This window comes from Clupea harengus, chromosome 16 (assembly GCF_900700415.2).
Source record: "Clupea harengus chromosome 16, Ch_v2.0.2, whole genome shotgun sequence".
Classification (NCBI taxonomy): Eukaryota; Metazoa; Chordata; class Actinopteri; order Clupeiformes; family Clupeidae; genus Clupea; species Clupea harengus.
In genome coordinates, this window is record NC_045167.1 from 22,658,253 (window position 1) to 22,678,252 (window position 20,000).

Below are 20,000 nucleotides of genomic sequence, written 5' to 3' on the forward strand. Positions count from 1 at the left end.
TATGTCACGGCCTGTCTCGGGTCTACTTCGGTGCAGGACCCAAATGCACACACACGATTAGTAAGGAACTCCAAAAAGGACTTAAATCAAAACTTAGAAGTCAGGCACGGAATCACAAACAGGGAACTCGCGAACAAACCATACAGCACATAAAATGTGACAACGATCGATAGAGACAGAGGGGAAGAGGTTTAAATACAAGAGGGTAAACCATTTCATCATCATCATCATCGCCTACTACCCCTTCTGGGGCTTAGGTCGCAAACAAGAGTTCTCCAAGCATCTTGGTCCTGAGCCAGCATCTCAAGCTGTCCCCAAGTGTAGCCCATTTTCTTAGCGTCTGCCTCCCAGTCTCTACGCCAGGTCTAAGGTAAACCATTTAAAAGGGTTTAAATACAAGAGGGTAAACCAGGTAACAAGACACAGGTGAACTAAACAAGGGAATTAACAGATTAATAATTGGGAACAGGTGAGGAGTGGAGACACAGGTACACGGAACACAAAAAAAAAAAATTTGAATTGGGTATCGAGAATTGTGGAATTTCACTCGTATTAGTATCGACTACTAAATGTCTAAAGGTATTGTGACATCCCTACACTAAACTAGTACAGAAATCTAGCTGGTCCGGTTAGGATGATGTTTTTTCACATGTATTAGAGCAGTACAGACAGATACAACACCAACATTAGAATACATTGCATGGACAATTCCTTGTGAAGATGCAAAATTAAATGCGCAAGTGAATTCTGTTGATACAGGCAGACCTGTCGAGTGTCTTGCTTCGGCCCGGGGACAAGACGCAACCTTTGACCCCTCCTGACAGCGCGCCTGGACGCTAAAACTATTCAATTTTTTTCTGGATCTTTCCACACTGTTTCAAAGCAGCAGAGGACACTTTATAAAAGTCCATTTCATTTCTGAGCCAAGTGTGAAGCATTTGCGTTCTTCACAGTCTGTGCACAGGCTAACACACACACACACACACACACACACACACACACAAAACACACGCACACACACACACACACACACACAGACACACACACACACACACACACCCTCGGGCACATGAAGCAATGAGGTGTTTTTCCCTTCTGCCCGATGAGTTGTGTAATATCGCGGGCATAACAAGCCTCTGGTCATAATTCACTAATCTATTCTGCTAAAGTGAACAGCAGCACTTTTCACAACAGAAAACAGCAGAATTCATGCCATCTAATACATAGGCTAATAGATTGTGCTAAACATGTGTCACATTCCAAGACATCATTTGTGGTTATAATTATGTTTAGCAGCTGCTTTATTTAAAGCCACCTACGCAATTGATATAAAACTAAAACCAACTGAAGACACACTCATGACACTGTAATAACAACCAATATAACACATTCACTATTGTACTGTAGTTGTGCACATGACTAGCAGTACTAGTAGTAGACCAGGTGATGCCAGTCTAGTGGAGCCAATCTGGACAGCCTGTTACATTTACATTTACATTACATTTAGTCATTTAGCAGCCTATTTACATTACATTTAGTCATTTAGCAGCCTATTTACATTACATTTAGTCATTTAGCAGCCTGTTACATTTACATTACATTTAGTCATTTAGCAGCCTGTTACATTTACATTACATTACATTTAGTCATTTAGCAGCCTGTTACATTTAGTCATTTACATTACATTTAGTCATTTAGCAGCCTGTTACATTTACATTACATTACATTTAGTCATTTAGCAGCCTGTTACATTTAGTCATTTACATTACATTTAGTCATTTAGCAGCCTGTTACTGCTCCTTCATCATTGTGAGCGGCCACTGAACTCCACTGAGCCCCACTGAGCCTTACTCTGGGTGGGGCTGCCCATATGGGAATATGTGTGGACTTATGCAACACTTTGAGGAATGGTCTCTCTGAAGCAATTTCTCTGTCTAAGTGTTTGTGTGTGTGTTTGTGAGAGAGAGAGAGGCAAGGAAAGAGGTGAAAGACAATGTGTGTGTCTGTGTGTGTGTGCGTGTGTCTGTGTGAGTGTGTGTGTGTGTATGTGTGCAGGTACATCTGTAGGTGCGTGTGTGTGTGTGTGTGTGTGTGTATGTCTAGGTTAGGCAGAGGACGCCTAGGTCTACATCTTCCCTGGCAGAAAAGTAAGAGCCTTTGCAAAATTAATGAGAGTAAAAAGGAGGAGGAGAATTGAGAGAGAGAGAGAGAGAAAGAGAGAGACAGAACATGAGCATGAGAGAAAATTAAAATCTTGCTCAGACTACTGACTGAGGACCCCCGGGGGTAGGGGACCTTAATTCAAACCAAGCCCTCCTCTAAGGCCGCTGGGAAATGGAGTCCTTTATAGCACAATGGGGCCCTTCACTTTGATGCGCTACGACGGCGGTTTAAATATGTGGCTGCCTCATTAGCCTGCGCCTAAATCCATCACGGGGAGCAGCTAATGGGCTAAAAGCTCTCGATGCTGAGACCGGGAGGAGCACGAGACCGGGGAGGGGAGGAGAGGACAGCCGTGTTTTCTTTTTAAACATCCTGCAGAGCAACATTAATCAAACGGGTCTACATGGAAAGTTTCTAACGTGCTTCTGAAGTCTCCTGATGACTGATGTCTGCTCCTGTAAAAGAGCCACATGTGCCAATTTCCCGTAGAAAGAAGTCTCTCTGTGTCTCTCTCTTTCTCTCACACACACACACACACACACACTCACACACACACATCTCCCTAATTAACGCAAACTCCAGACAGTGATTAATGCCTGAGCATAACGAGGACATCAGGAACTCTTCTTCACTGTACTTTTTTCTTCTCTTCTCTCCTCTTCTCTCCGATGTTCTTAAAGTGATGTACCCAGAAACACTTCTCTAGACATAAGTTCATCTGTGTGAAGTGGGGTGTTTTTGAGGACTTTTGAGGACCTGGTATTTCTGTTCTTTATAATAAAAAAAGAGTTCCTCCATCTCAAGAGCTAGAGTAGGCTATGCAATGTTAAGGTCATGACCTCTATATAAGCATACGCGCATATATATGTTAGATGTGTTACAGTAAAGGTACTAGATAAATGAATGTAAATACAAATAACTGCCTTTTGAACCCATATTAGTTATCCTTACTTCTAATCTGATGGGGATAAATTGGATGGAATGGATCTCTATCAAGAAAAAGTCAACGTTTCTGTTCTGTTCTTATCTGTTGATTAAGTGTTATACCAACCCAACAGGAGAAGAGGAACAAGAGAGAAGCCATTAACACTCACTGTATAGCCAGTAATGCCTTTACTATCGTTACTGTATCATTTTCTAAGTACCAGCATCTGATGATTACAGGAGCAAACGTATTAAAACTCCGCTGTGGTCCCCGGAGGTGTGATCCCCCATGGTAACAGCTGCCATGGAAACGGCTCCGCCTCACGTCTGGCACAGGTCCAGCCCAGGACACCTGCTTCCCTGGAGCTCCGTGCGGCGGGGAAAAACATGCAGGGGCCACCTGGTTAGTGAACGAGGCCGGTCCTCCACCCGGTTAGTGAACGAGGCCGTAGTGAACGAGGCCGGTCCTGCACCTGGTTAGTGAACGAGGCCAGTCCTCCACCTAATTTACCCCTCCCCTGTTGGCTGGGGATTCAGCTGGCTGGTATTTAACAACCCGCTGTTCTGGGACACTTCAGCTCTCTCATACATCTCCCCTATGAAACAGTTTATTTATTTATTATTTATTTAATACTTCTAGTCATTTCTTTTTGGTGATGGATCCATCCAATCGGTGTCTACCCCACCATGGAGGCAGCGGTGCAGAAGGTGCTTGTTTCCCCTCCATGCTTGTGTTCAGTTGGAGAAATAGGAGCCATGATCTCAGAAAATGAAAACAAAATGGACACCATTATGACAATTATGATAGCAGGCTGCAAGACATTTTCAGTTGTTTGTCAGTACGGAATGGTCTAAACAAAGGAAAAAGAAAAAAAAAATCTCTTGGATGTGTCAGTAGAAAGAAGCCTCACCAATTGTGTCGACAGTCATAAACCATCCATTTAGTCATTTAGCAGACGCTTTTGTCCAAAGCGACGTACAAGGGAGTACCTTTACATTTAACATTTACATTTAGTCATTTAGGCATCAGCTTCTTCATCCTTGTCTCACGGGCTGGGACTCTAATGGTAATCAGCCTGAGCTCTAATCAACACCACAGTCAGGTACTGCAGGTAGACGTACATACACACACACACACACACACACACACACACACACACACACACACACTGAAGGTAGCTCTGCTATGATTCAACACCACAGTCAGGTACTGAAGGTAGCTCTGCTATGAGCTCTAATCAACACCACAGTCAGGTACTGCAGGTAGACGTACATACACACACACACACACACACACACACACACACACACACACTGAAGGTAGCTCTGCTATGATTCAACACCACAGTCAGGTACTGAAGGTAGCTCTGCTATGATACTGAGAAAGACCTGCAGGTGTCTAACACGGCCCCAAGTGGTCTGTGCTTATAAATAAACCAATCAGGGCTGGGTAAATGTGGGAGCCTGATTCTTTGCCCGTTCCTCTTTATGTAGTCAGAAGCTGTCCCTGATACCCGTCCACTGGTGACCCCAGCAGGGCTGGAGGCTTGGCCTGTCCCTGAGTTAATGGGACACACTCCCCTGGACCTTTCTGACCAGTCTGATATTTGATATTACCATTAATTTATATACTTACCATCGCATTGCAAGTATGTTCTCCTGTGTGTGTGTGTGTGTGTGTGTGTGTGTGTGTGTGTGTGCCATGTGTATTGACAGTCTGGACAGTCTTGGAAAGCCACAACCATGGCCTATGCTAAGTAGGCCTCCTGACTGTCTGCTCCTGACGCCCTGGGTGGGGGGGATACACATCACCTATCCACCATCTTGCCTTTGTGTGTGTGTTCCGGAACCTTCCGTAGGAAGATCACCTCCCCTCCCCTCCCCTCCCACTCACATGCCCCCTTCCCCACCTTGACCTGTGAACACATTTCCCAATGTTGACCCTTGACCCCACGGTAACCTCCTATGATTGTCTGTATATATACTGTAACCCTGTGAGACGCTTTAGTCTTTTACCTGCCTCTACTTGATGTTGGAATCGACTCCCTGCAGGAGTACCTTGAAATACACCTCCAGAAACCTTTGATTCACCTCGTGGTCCTTTGTCTAAAGTTTGTCGTCTATACAGCGATTCCAACAAGTCTGAAGGCAGCATCAGGAAAGATGTTTATGAAAGCATGGTCATGCCACTATCATGTGACCAGTATCCTATAGCCAATCATGTGACCAGTGTCCTATAGCCAATCATGTGACCAGTATCCTATAGCCAATCATGTGACCAGTCCTATAGCCAATCATGTGACCAGTGTCCTATAGCCAATCATGTGACCAGTATCCTATAGCCAATCATGTGACCAGTCCTATAGCCAATCATGTGACCAGTGTCCTATAGCCAATCATGTGACCAGTCCTATAGCCAATCATGTGACCAATCATGTGACCAGTATCCTATAGCCAATCATGTGACCAGTATCCTACAGCCAATCATGTGACCAGTATCATATGACCAGGGCATCTAGAGTGGCAACCACAGGTCATGGCCAGGGTCATGATGTTTAAGAGTGACTGCTGCACCTTCGATGTTTGTTCCAAGGGAGGCTGGTATATCTATCTTCTCTACTCCTTCTTAGCATAGTACATAGTATGCATCTGTGTGTTCTGTGTCGGCCATCTTCTGCAGCAGCACGAACGCAATGTGGCAGAGCAGCAGGGCTTCTTCTTCTGTGGTCAGCGGATGACTCCTCTGACCCCCCCCCCCCCCCCCCCGTCAGCCTCCGACAGCACCGTCTCTTTGGCAACGTCTCCAGCATCTGTCAACTTGACCTTTCTAAAAAGGACGCACAGCGGACCCACGCAAACCCACAACCACAGCATGACACTCAGAAGAAACGCCCTCATGTAGCCCAGAGGAGACTGACGGACAAGCCGCTGGACTGAGTCCATTAAAGATGCACAGTCAACAACAATCCAAAACACAACCATCAATAGTCCTATCTTACAGTACTATGGGTCTCACAAATATCATCAATCATTTATTTGATTTGATGGCAGAAGCCTGTATTGGATATAAAAAGCTATCAGTGGTCAAATATGTATTATAGAGCAAAATGGAAATGAACTGAATTACCATTCTACAGGGACCAAACTGGGTTATGTTAATTGAACTGGAAAAACATCAGCATATGTGTGCTGGCACCGATTGATGAGGTCTGATATTGTGTGATTGTGTCTGTTGTTTGTGTGTGTGTGTGTGTGTGTGAGTGAGTATGTGTGTGATTGTGTGTGTTGTGTGCTCACACACACGCAGACCGGACTGATCTGGAGTGCCAGTTTACCCCTGCGGCATGTCTGCCTGCCATTTGGAGAAGCAGCCAGTGATGTGGGGTGGGATGTGTGTGTGTGTGTTTGTGTGTTTGTGTGAGTGTGTGAGTGTGTGTGTGTGTGTGTGAGTGAGTGTGTGAGTGTGTGAGTGTGTGTGTGTGTGTGAGTGAGTGTGGGGGGGCATCATCCTGTCCGCTCAGATCTGCATGCTGACCGAGGGAGGTGTCAGAAGCAGACGGAGCGTGACGGCCGCTGTGTCAGCAGTGCTGGCCCATCAAAAAACACACACACACACACGCACACGCACACACACCATCAACCAAAACTCACACACGCACACACACCATCAACAAAAACTCACACACACACGCACACACACACACACAGAGTAAAAAGATGCACCGGAGAGTGCACACACTCTCTCAGAGACAAACCCACTTCCACAAACATAGAAACACACACACATAGTCAAAGACACATTTGAGAGACACACACACACATACACATGTACAAAACCAGGCACTCACACATGAGACACACACACACACACACACACACACACACCTAATAACACACACACACAGACACACACACACACAAACGGAGAGACATATTTCTCTGGAGACAAGTGTACATAATCCAGTCAGTGGAAAGCGTTTTTTGAAGCTGTCAGTCATAAGAGGTTGTTCCACAGCATCAAGGAGTCTCCCGCTGATGGGATTACATGACACACACTTCATAACACACACTTCATAACACACACTTCAGCCAGGCGGGATTGCTGGCTCGGACATAAAACGAAATATAAAAAGAAACAGCAAAAGACGTGTGAAGTGTGGAGGTGGTCTTCGTCATACCGTCCTCATCCTCGTCACTCAAGACATGTACACACAAAATGTACTCGCTTCCACAATCTGTTCACTTAAATGGCTTTATGAGAGACTAAGCCTGTCAGTAATCCAATCCATACAAATATCAGTATAACACCAACACACAAATACCCCTAAAGTACACAATATTGGATTCACAGCTTTATTGCAAGAACATGTATAAATTAGGTGCATCATGCAACAACACATATAAACAGGACTATGTATTTTATCATCAAAGGTTTGACCCTGAGTGCATCCTGAATGACCCCTACTGGGTCAAACAGATCAGTTCTGATTGACTAGAGCAAAAAAGCACCCGAGGCGATTCTAAGGCATTCAGAAGGGGGCTGGTCCGAAGGGCACTGAATTATTGAGAAGAGGCTGGAGAGCTCGATCAGATAAGTAGTGCACCAGGCATGAGATATCACACGCACCCATAATGAAATATTACATGCACCCATAATGACAGTTCAATGGCTCCAGGATACTGTATCTCATTAGAGGGGTTTGCCACATATTCAGCTGTGGATGTACTACATATTGCAAGGCAAACCCCTGATTTCTTATTTTAAAGCCCGTCCATTTTGTATTGTAAACTAAGATAAGAGAGAAAGGTTTGGTTCATCAAGACATTGAACAGTCTGTAGCTCAAAAAGACATGTAAACAGGTCTGCGGTGAAGGGAATTTTTTTCCATTTCGAAAGTTTCACATTGATTGTAATCGCTGGCTGTGCAAAATCAACAAGCTTAACTCAAGTCTACTTGTAAAACGTACAGCAGAGACCTCATGCAGTATTGCACCCGATGCATGATAGATGGCTTCAGAAACACCACAGGACAGAGAGTTATAAAAGAAAACAAATCAGACTATTTTTAGAAATGAAGGCATTGATATAAACAGGCAGGTGCCACAAAGCACACAAAGAAAAGACTGCCTTCTGTTGCCCGAGTGAAAAAGAAGTAGAAAATGAAAGAGAAACGTGGACCTGCATTTTTAAAATGTGGGTCAGCTAACATATGGTACATGTCCATGAGAAGCAGACTGTCCCAGGAAAGACACAACTCTCCTTATGGAAGGCCATTGGACTCACTACACCACTAGGCAGAGCACAATGCATCACAAAATTAGCACAAACGGCGCTAGAAGATTTAAAAATACTACAAATCCCAGCATCAACAGCCTCCACTCCAGTGGGGCTTACACACCCACACCACAGTGAGAAGGGGAATTACATAGGGTTTATTTTTTTTATTTTTTTTATTGTCATTAAAGTTCTCATTCCACTTTCTCTGGGATGTAGAAGATTCCCATGCTATCGACTGTGAACGTTCCGGAAGCTCAATCTCATTCCACCTTCTTCAGGATGCAGAGGATTCCGGTGGCGAGGATTCTGGAAGCTCGGTCTCATTCCACCTTTTTGAGGATGTAGAGGATTCCGGTGGCGAGGATTCTGGAAGCTCGGTCTCATTCCACCTTTTTGAGGATGTAGAGGATGCCGATGCTGTCGATGGTGACGAAGGTGGAGAAGTCGGGCGACACGTGGATCCTCTTCAGGTGGGCTCCGCTGGGGTAGAAGGTCTGCAAGGCCTCGCCCTTCTCAACGCTCCACCACTGCGGACAGAGATGACACACACACACACATGAAACACACAGACATGACACACACACACATGACACACACACACACACACATGAAACACACACACATGACACACACACACATGAAACACACAGACATGACACACACACACATGACACACACAGCCTGTCAACAGCCAGTCACTCGCTCAGCCAAACTCAACTGTGTTTGGATTTCATTTAATATTTCAATACATATTCATTAAAATATACATATATATATATATATTTGAATAATATTTTTGTTGAAAAATTTGGCCATAATCCACCTTCTGTCTTAAAGTTAGGAATTAGAGATAGGAAAGTTAATAGTATGTACTTAACCTAATATACAATATTATTTGTCAGTTAACTTATGCCAATATACTGTGATATGTAAACTTTATATAAAGTGTGACCAAATCTTTTAGTTAATACAGAAATACTAAATATAGAATTATTATAACTATTTATAAAGGCTATGACATAACATGTATAGCACACAGTTGCACAGTGTTTTGGGCTGTGTTTTGGGCTGTGTCTCAGTGTTTTGGGCTGTGCAGTACTCCTGCTGTGTTTCAGTCGCTGCATGTTGCTACCCCTCTTTAAAAATTCACTTCTAGTAATAGTTCCAGTACTCAATCTTTCTTTCTGGTGTAGCTCGCTCTAAATTGCTTTGTTGTAAGACATGCTGTTATTTTCACTGCATAAACAGGAAGTGATGCGTTTCTGGGAAGTCGGGGGAAATGACAAGGCATGACACATCCCTGCTGAGACGGCATCCGTAAAATGGCATAAATGAATGAATGAATTCAAATCCAGAAATCCTGATCCACTAACGCTCAAACCCTCAGAGTAGAGAAGCAGCTCTCTGGGGCCTCCTCACAAATAACACACACCAATGACAACGTCGTCTTAGACACACACACACACACACGTGCATAAATAAAAGTAGACACATACACACAAATGTATAAACTCACACACACACACACATACACACACACAGAGACACGAGCACAGACACACACACACGTGCATAAATAAAAGTAGACACATACACACACAAATGCATAAACTCACACACACACACACACACACACACACACACACACACACACACACACACACACACACACACACACACACACACACACACACACACACACACACACACACACACACAGCTATCTGAAGTGAAGTGCTGACTCACTAACTGATTCTGTTTAATGGGGACACCACACCTGACGTTCCTCATTCAGGCTTCATGTCTACTCAAACGTCTATGTCTACACACACACAGACACAGACACACACACACACACACACATTCATGTCTACTCAAACGTCTCATCAAAGGCAAACGCCTCAATTATTCATGAAATATTGTCTGTTTAGTCTGTTTGTATGCATGCGTGCGTGGTGTGTGTGTGTGTGTGTGTGTGTGCGCCTGTGAGTGTGAGTTTTCCTGCACACATATAAAGCGGTGATTACAGCTATGTATATTTTTTCACATTAGGATGGGTCGGTTTACTTTGAAAGCCTTCCCGTATACTAGCAACTAACATTGTCAATATCACTAGAACATGCCTTTACTACCCTTTAATAAACTATTTATTACACTGTTTAATAGATCACGACTTTACTACCCTTTAATAAACTATTGATTGCACTGTTTAATAGATCACGACTTTACTACCCTTTAATAAACTATTTATTACACTGTTTAATAGATCACGACTTTACTACCCTTTAATAAACTATTGATTGCACTGTTTAATAGATCACGACTTTACTACCCTTTAATAAACTATTTATTACACTTTAATAAACTATTTATTACACTGTTTAATAAACTGTTTATTACACTGTTTAATAGATCACTGAAGCAGGTAAGGTGATTAAGAACGCATTTTGGCTGCTTTCTGTTGAGATTATTCACTGCATACACACCAGATGCCTCAAAAAACCTAGTAAGTTCCCCGCCCACACACACACCAAACACAACCACACACACACACACACACACACACACACACACACACACACACACACACACACACACACACACACACACACACACACACACACACTCACACACACACACACACTGGGACCAAACAGACTCATTAATCATGGCAGACTTCTTGAGTGGCTAAATGGTGCCTCATTTGCATCGCCTGGCAAACTTCCTGCGCCCAGAAACACACAACACACTCACACACACACACACACACACACTGCAACACACACACTAGCACAAACACGCACAAACACACAGCAACACACACACACACACACACACACACACATTGCAACACACGCACACGCACAAACACACAGCAACACACACACACTCCATATTCCACTCCTCTTTCTATTTCTTCTTCCTTCTCGCTCTCTTCCCTCTCTTCCCCCTCTCCCATTATCTCAGTCTCTCTCCAAGCTTGCCAAACTGACACTTACTCCCATTCTTATTTCTGAGACTCAACTGTCTTCCCTTCTCTCTCTCTCTCTCTCTCTCTCTCTCTCTCTCTCTCTCTCTCTCTCTCTCTTGTTCCTTCCGTGTTCCGCAAACGTCCTCCACTGGCTTGACAGAAACACAGTGAGGAATACAAACCATGAAGTCCACATTTATATTTCACACTGAAGGGGCGATGAAACAATCAGAGACACACACAGACACACACACACACACACACACACACACACACACACACACACACTCAGACTCCACCTCCTCTCTGCCTCTACCCCCAGCAGTGCGATAGCTGTTGTCTAACAAGCTGACTCATCTCAAAAGTAGTTTTTTTCCCAATGTGAAAATTCCATTCAGCTCTATAGATATCATTCTCAGACACAAACAAACACACACACACACACCATTCACCTCTATAGATATCATTCTCAGACACACACACACACACACACACACCATTCACCTCTATAGATATCATTCTCAGACACACACACACACACACACACACACACACACACACACACACACACACACCATTCACCTCTATAGATATCATTCTCAGACACAAACAAACACACACACACACCATTCACCTCTATAGATATCATTCTCAGACGCATCTTAATTAGCTCCTTTGATGCGACTGCCTAAAAATAATCGGGGCTTGCTCTCTCAAACGAGACGAGTTTGACATCTAAAAGAGGGAAACCGTTTTAACCAGGGAGCACAGATGTGCACTGAAGGAGATAGGGAGGGGTGTGAGGGGGTGTTTAAAAAAAGATCTGGCGTGTTTGTGTGTGTGTGTGTGTGTGTGTGTGTATCTCATCTGAAGCACAAGGGAACCAACAGTGGCATGAAGTATCCAGAAGTGTCTGGAACACTGAGAATGGATTGGAAAGGGACATCCAAAAACAAACCTGACAGACTATACACACACACACACACACACACACACACACACACACACACACACACAGAACAACATGCATTGACAAACATGTACAGGCAGGTGCACTCAAACACATACTCACTGTTGCAGAAATGCAAGCGCACACACAGACATATATGTGATATATTCCCTCATACACACACAAATGCAAAAAACAGACACACACACACACACAAATGCAAAAAACAGACACACACACACACACAAAACAGACACACACACACAAATGCAAAAAACAGACACACACACACACACACACACACACACACACACAGACACAGACACACACACCTTTCTACTGACTGCCCACAACAGCAATATTCCATCCCCATGGAAAGTGCTCTCCCTCTCTCTCACACACATTCTGTCACACACAAAAGTGACCCTATACATAATGCAACCTCCTGATGGACACTAAGACACACACACACACACACACACACACATACACACACACACACACACACACACACACACACACACACACACAGAGTGAGATCAGTCACTCACTGTCCCCCCAGACTGTAAAGACATAATAATAAATCAAATAAATAATTCAACATCTAAATAAATGATTCACTTATTTTGTCGATTCCAGTCGGCACTACGGATTGTTTTACACATGAATTGAAAGTGTAGGGGGTCAAACATTTGACATTATACAATGAATCTACACAGGAGCTAAGTGTGCCATTAAAAATGGATCCAAAAAGAACTCAATAAATCCCTAAGGAGTGGAGTTAGCCCACCTCTATTTAACATAAATATAATGATATATATACAGTACATATATATATAATTATCAATGAGTTGGCAGCCAAACTGAGAACTTCATCAGGACCTGAACTCACTCCGAATGTCGATGAGGTCACATTCCTGCTCTCTACGGATGACAGCGGAGGAGGGACTCCAGACTCAATTAGACCCTCCTCAAAGGTTCTGCCAGACCTGGACCTGGGCCTTGGCAGTTAACATGAGTAGAACTAAAATATTGATCTTTCAAAAAAAGACCAAGACATCAGGGAAGATAGCGCATATTTACATTTGGACCAAATGACGGTGAACATGCATTAGATTATACCTACCTACGACCTAGACCTGACATTCAATTCTCCATTCAACATGGCAGTGAATAAACTCAGACACAAGGAACACGGGGCTCGACCTGTTAGAAACAGACTCATTCCTTTTGTGTTTTGCAACAGGACCCTAAAAGTCCATCTGCACACTACAAACAATCCATGCAGGGCAGTTCCACACTTGGACCCAAGCCCAGTAACTGACCCTGCTGACTGGAACCAAAGCCCAGTAACTGACCCTACTGACTGGAACCAAAGCCCAGTAACTGCCCCTACTGACTGGAACCAAAGCCCAGTAACTGCCCCTACTGACTGGAACCAAAGCCCAGTAACTGACCCTACTGACTGGAACCAAAGCCCAGTAACTGCCCCTACTGACTGGAACCAAAGCCCAGTAACTGACCCTACTGACTGGGTGAAGACAAAGAGAGCTGTTCTACAGCAGCACAATGTCACCTGTCTTAGAGACACTGATCGATACACACTTCTGTACACCTAGCCCAACTCACATCACAGCTGCACAATTAGCACTATAACACCAAGAAGCCCTAGACCACACTCTGACACACACACACACACACACACACACACACACACACACACACACACACACACACACACACACACACACACACACACACACACACTCAGACACACACAGACTCAGACACACACACACACACACTCAGACACACACACTCAGACACACACACACACACACACACACACACACACACACACACACACACACACTGTTGGGAAAGGTGAGGTCAGATGGCAGGCCAAGCACTGATGAACAGGTGGGGCTTCAGTGATGTCACTACCTGTGGCTAATTGGGCAAGAACACACCAGCCCTGGCATCCTGGCACACAATTAGGTCCTGCCCTCTGCAGACACACACACACACACACACACACACACACACACACACACACACACACACACACACACACACACACACACACACACACACTCACACTCACACTCTGCAGGAGAAGAGACCTACTATCTCCCCCTGGACTGGTTGTCACATGGGTCACATCCCCTGAAGAAATCCTGTGGCATTTTGACAGCTGGTTTTGTATCGCGATGCCGTGCGTTTTTCCGTGGTCCAACCGAACAAAACTAGAATTCAAACAACGAATGAGCTGGCCACAGTTCACGTCCGGAAATGTAAAGCCGCCGGGCAGGCAGTGCCACCAAGCCATCAGATAAGTGACCGCTCTCTGGGGGGTTCTGCCAAGCCGACACACACACACACACACACACACACACACACACAAACGGTTGGTTCCACTACCACGTATTCACATCACATAGGGATAGTGTGTAGGATGTTAGGATGAGCGGTTAGGTTTCTCTGCGTTCCGTTCGTTTTGTTAACGTTGCAGACGAGGAGGGCTCTCAGCTAAAACAAACACAGCCTCAGCTGGATCGGTTCCTTCTGGGACCTTCCCTCGTTCCGTAACAGTCACACACACACACAACCGCTCAAACACACAGAGACTCATAAACACACACACACACACACACAGCCATTCTACCCATTCTACTGCTTTAAAAATCACTCAATAATTACCATGGCTAATTGATCACCAATCCAATTATTCTACTGTACCTACTCCACTCCACTCTCCATCTCTATCTAATTTAATGGATCTATTTTTGATGTGCTGTTGTTTCTACTGAGTGACTGGCATGACCACACCAGAGCCCTACAGTCATGCCAATCAAGCACCTTTGAATTCAACCAATCAGAGGACGGGTTTATGACATTTAGTGAGGAACAAAACACACATTCAAAAACACAAACAAACACACACTCAGGGTGGGCACGTGGTTATGCAACCAAGATGGAAGTGTCTGAAAAAGAAGAAAATGGCCTTCAATAATTCACATTTTCAAAGCCTTTGCTTCCCCTACTCTCTCTCTGTCTGACTTTTCTTCTCTCTCGCACTCTCTCTGTTCATCATCTCTCCCTCCCTCCTTCTCTCTCTCTCTCTCTCCCTCCCTCCCTCCCTCCTTCTCTCTCTCCCCCCTCCCCCCTTCTCTCTCTCTCTCTCTCTCTCTGTCTCTCCCTTGAGCTGTGTTTACCACAGAGAACGGATTGAGCCTGTGCCCCGTGCCCCTGTGCCAGGGTGGGAATGGAGCTGGACTCTGGGTGGCACACAGAGAGAGAGAGAAAAGAAGGGATGAGAGGGAGGGAGGGAGGTGTGGAGGAAGAATTGAGAGAGGTAGACAGGAGAAAGAAAGAAAGAAAGAAAGAAAGACTATCAAGTCATGTGATGCTCACAGCAGAAGCAGATGTATGGCCACTGAATGTCTACGACAGACACACACTCCAAACACCTAATGTGTGTATGGTCACGTACGGAAAATGTGAACATCAAAATATTAACATTATTGCTGCAGTCCAAATAAGGTCTGATTCGTCCCAAACCTGTAGTCCAGGCCCAATATACAGTACAGTAGGCTTCACAGCTTACAATTGGACACGTCTCCTCTCCACAGATATAGTTTTTGGTCACTTCCTGAAACTATCCCAGCCGAGGGCACACTGATGGCTGACTTGTGATTGGACAAAATGGACTTAGGCAGGAAACTAGTTACCTCAGAAGACAACAAAACGTTTCCACAATTCCCAATTAAAGGTTTCTGGGTGCAGTTCAGAGGCCAAACCACGACCACAGGCGCGGCAGATATTACAGCAACAAGCTCACTGGCGTGTTCAGGGGGTGGCCTAGGGTGGCACGGGCCACCCCTGAAATCTGATTGGCCACCCCAAGTGCCACCCCAATATCTTAAAATATGATTGGCTATATGCCCAGTCATTTACAGTAACGTGTGACGTTGGTACGCTGCAAGAACGTTATACTATCTAACGTAGGCTAACGTGCTAATGTCAGACAGTTGGCTGACAGACGCCTGGCAAATCACATCAACTATTTTTGCTGGTTACAATAACGGTGTTATCGGATAGTACAGTGTCTTTTTCTCGGTAACTTTTGAAAAATCTAAGCGTGAAAACGCCGAAAAATTTAAATTTACTTAAAAGACATAGCCGTCAGCCGAGTTTGGTCCGGAGTTTAGCTGCTAAAGTTATCTTCTGTCCTGTCGTTTGAAGCAAACCTTTTAGCTCTGGCATTGGTCTCCCATTATGTATTTATCTATCACTTCACTGGATTGGAAGTCCATTTTCCAGGCTATCGCACGCCCCCTTCATTGAGGCAGAGGTTAGGTTTGCCTCCCCTATGTGCTTTTTCACTGTGGTTTTTATGACAGATCAGCAAGACTAAATAGCTTCTTCACATACGTGAAATACATTACATTACATTACCTATTATATGGATACAAACGACATATAATAAAAGTGTCTACAAATATTTCAGTGATGACAAACAATGAGAAAACAAAAGTCATGCGCTCAACCCAGTGTGTGAGGGATTGCACAATCTGAGATGAGGCGCAGCTCGTCGCTGCCTCACCTCGCGAGTCGCCTCTCTGTTTGAAAAGCACATGGTCAAATTCAGCGATTTTGATTATAAAAATGATCGGAATCATACAAAAAAAATTATTTAAGTAAAGATCAGTAGATACATATTAATATTGATTTTATCATTATTTGTTTTTTACTTTTCATGAGGTATGTGTATGACCTGTTTTCTACTGCCGGGCGCTTCACTGCAACTGAACAAACTTACCACTCTCCTATTTCAGTTTGGTTTTTAGAATGAGAGAATTTTAGGAGGATGCCATTACTGTGGCTCAACTAGGAGTCAGGTGCAAATGGGCCTTGTCCTGACAAGCTAGACTCAAAGAGTAATGTAAAGTAGTGTTTCCACTGTCACAGTTTTTCAAGAACACGGAGAAGCTAGGCCATGCCTGATGCAGCCTCTGTTGATTTTCTGTTCCTATAGTTGGCCCTTTTTTTTGTGCTTAATACCTGATGGAGATCTGTGACGTAATGTGCTTTGGTGAAGTGGACTGGAGTGGGTGGTCGGGAGGGTATTGGGGTGGGTGGTTGGGTTGGCCTGTGCCCGTGCAACATTCAACACAGGAATGTTTATGATGAAACTGTTACCAGAGCACAAAATTGTTTACAACAAAGTTATTCATAGATCTAGCCTCATAATTTTGTTGTCAAAGTGCACCAGATTGATGCACTGAACTTTAAAATGTGCAAAATGTTCTTATATATAAAATATATTCCCCCGGGGAGCATGCCCGGGCCCAGACCCTCCTAGGGGGTTCGCATCGTTGTCACCTTTTTCATCCCTGATGAGTTTGCACCCCTGGGCATACGTGAGTGTATATGTCTGCGCAGGCGCTCCTGCTCACACTTCATGCCACCCCTGCATACGTCAGTGCCCCACTGGTGCCACCCCTATCAAAAATGTCTGGACACGCCCCTGAACAAGCTACCTGGCTTCAAACACTAATTAATAGCATTATCAGCATTATCAAACAAGTCTCCGAAGGAAAGAACACAGCGTTGCAGAATGGAGCCGTTTGGCAGCACCGTTAAACTGTCCTTGTAAGACGCATTAACAAGATCAATGGGGATTTGATGAAATCGTCCCGTTTAGGCCCTGCTCCCTCACTACTAGTGACAGTGAGATGGAGTGCTCTCCCCTCTCTCTCTCTCTCTCTCTCTTTTTCTCTTTGTCGCTCTATTTTTCTCCCTCCATCACTCTCTCTGTCTCGCTACAGAAGAATGAGAGGAGAAGTGGGGGCTTTCTGCCTGTCAGGATGTCGGAAGGGGGGGATGGGAGTTTTGGCAACCGCTGCAGGGAGTGGAGAGGAAAAGAGAGAAATGGAGAGAAGAGAGAAGACTGACAGAAAGGGGATGATGAAGAGAAGAGAAGAGAAGAGAAGCCACAGGATAGTATAGAATGGTAACAGAGAGCAGACAGAGGTTATGGAGGGAAGCAAAGAGAGGAGGAGAGTGGAGGAGAGAAAGGAAGAAAGGAGAGAGGAGAGAGGGGAGAGGGGAGAAAGGAAGAGAGGAGAGAAAGGAGAGAGGAGAGAGGAGAGAGGGGAGGAGAAGATGGAAATGAGAGAAGAGAGAGACAGAATGACAGGAGAGGTCAGAGGAGGTGAAGGGCAAGGAGGAGAAAGGAGGGCAATCGATGGAGGTGTCTGGGGATGGACAGAGATGTCGAAGGAGGGGAAGGAGAGACTCGTGTCTCCACAAGAGAAATAACATTAACACTCCTCCTTCATCAGCATATCACTAATCATTCTTTAGTCTGTCCCTCCTCAAGCCGACCCAAAATATCTCTCAGTATCTCTCTCTCCCTCTCTCTCTCCCTCTCTCTCATAGTATCTTTCTCTCTCTCAGTATCTTTCTCTCTCAGTATCTCTCTCTCCCTCTCTCTCTCTCTCTCTCTCAGTATCTCTCACTCCCTCTCTCTCATAGTATCTTTCTCTCTCTCAGTATCTTTCTCTCTCAGTATCTCTCTCTCCCTCTCTCTCTCTCTCTCTCTCTCAGTCTCTCTCAGTCTCTCTCTCTCTCTCTCTCTCGGGTGACTTGACTTTCTGTCTGTATGAACTCCAATTCCACCCAACCTCTCCCAGTCATCTTCCAAATTGTTCTCTCTCTCTCTCTCTCTCTCTCTCTCTCTCTCTCTCTCTGTGTGTGTGTGTGTGTGTGTGTGTGTGTGTGTGTGTGTGTGTGTGTGTGTGTGAGAAAGACAGACTGTGAGTGTATCCCTCTTGTGTATCTTTCTCTTTCTCAGGGTGTGTGTGTGTGTGTGTGTGACTGAGTATAAGTTGAGTGCTTGACTGGAATACGAACCAGGCTACAGGACTGGAATATGAAAGTGAGAGGGACACACACGCACACGCACGCACACACACGCACACGCACACACGCACACACACACACACACACACACACACACACACACACACACACACACACACGTCTCAACTCCCTCCTACTCCATAAAGAGGATTAGCAGAGAGGACAAAGCAGAGGAAGAAGTTCAGCAACCCGTCAGAGGCAGAGGACCAGGGGAGTGACAATCAATAGGAGAAGACTTCGCTGTGTGTGTGTGTGTGTGTGTGTGTGTGTGTGTGTGTGTGTGTGTGTGTGTGTGTGTGTGTGTGTCTGTCTGATAGACTCTTGAGCTAGGCTTACTGAGCTCACCCAAACCTGGCATGTTGAATGACTGCCGGAGGTGCGCGGACACACACACACACACACAAACAAACACACAGACACACACACACACACACAGAGAAACACACATTTTTATAACTTGAAAATGAATAGCAGTCAAACAAACAAACACATATAAAAGCAATGGAACTGATAAACTGCACAATCAAATTCCCCACCTGACACACGTGCATGTTCCCTTTCTCCCACACACACACACACAAACACATTCACAAAACTAGCTCTTACACAAGTACTAATGCAAAACTGCGCACACACACACACACACACACACACACACACACACACACAACCTTGAGTAAGTTCACATTTTGCACAGAAACAGGAACATGCACACACACACACACACAGACACACACACACACTAGCATCCACCCACACATTTGATAGTCATAGGCTCACAAACACCC

General features: G+C 44.8%; 1 protein-coding gene across 2 annotated transcripts in view; it reads right to left on the reverse strand.

Moving 5' to 3' along the window:
- Positions 1–7,426: 7,426 nt before the first annotated feature.
- apaf1 (apoptotic peptidase activating factor 1) overlaps positions 7,427–20,000 on the reverse strand; it is a 68,426-nt gene continuing 55,852 nt past the window's right edge. The window contains exons 28-29 of one of the 2 annotated variants that reach the window (XM_031582372.2): positions 8,767–8,892; positions 7,427–8,706 (exon numbers count right to left, since the gene is read on the reverse strand). In XM_031582372.2, coding sequence (XP_031438232.1) covers positions 8,686–8,706; positions 8,767–8,892 — 147 coding nt within the window. In that variant the 3' untranslated portion in view covers positions 7,427–8,685. Of the gene's footprint in view, positions 8,893–20,000 lie in introns of both variants that reach the window. The other variant, XM_031582373.2, reaches the window with a different exon arrangement.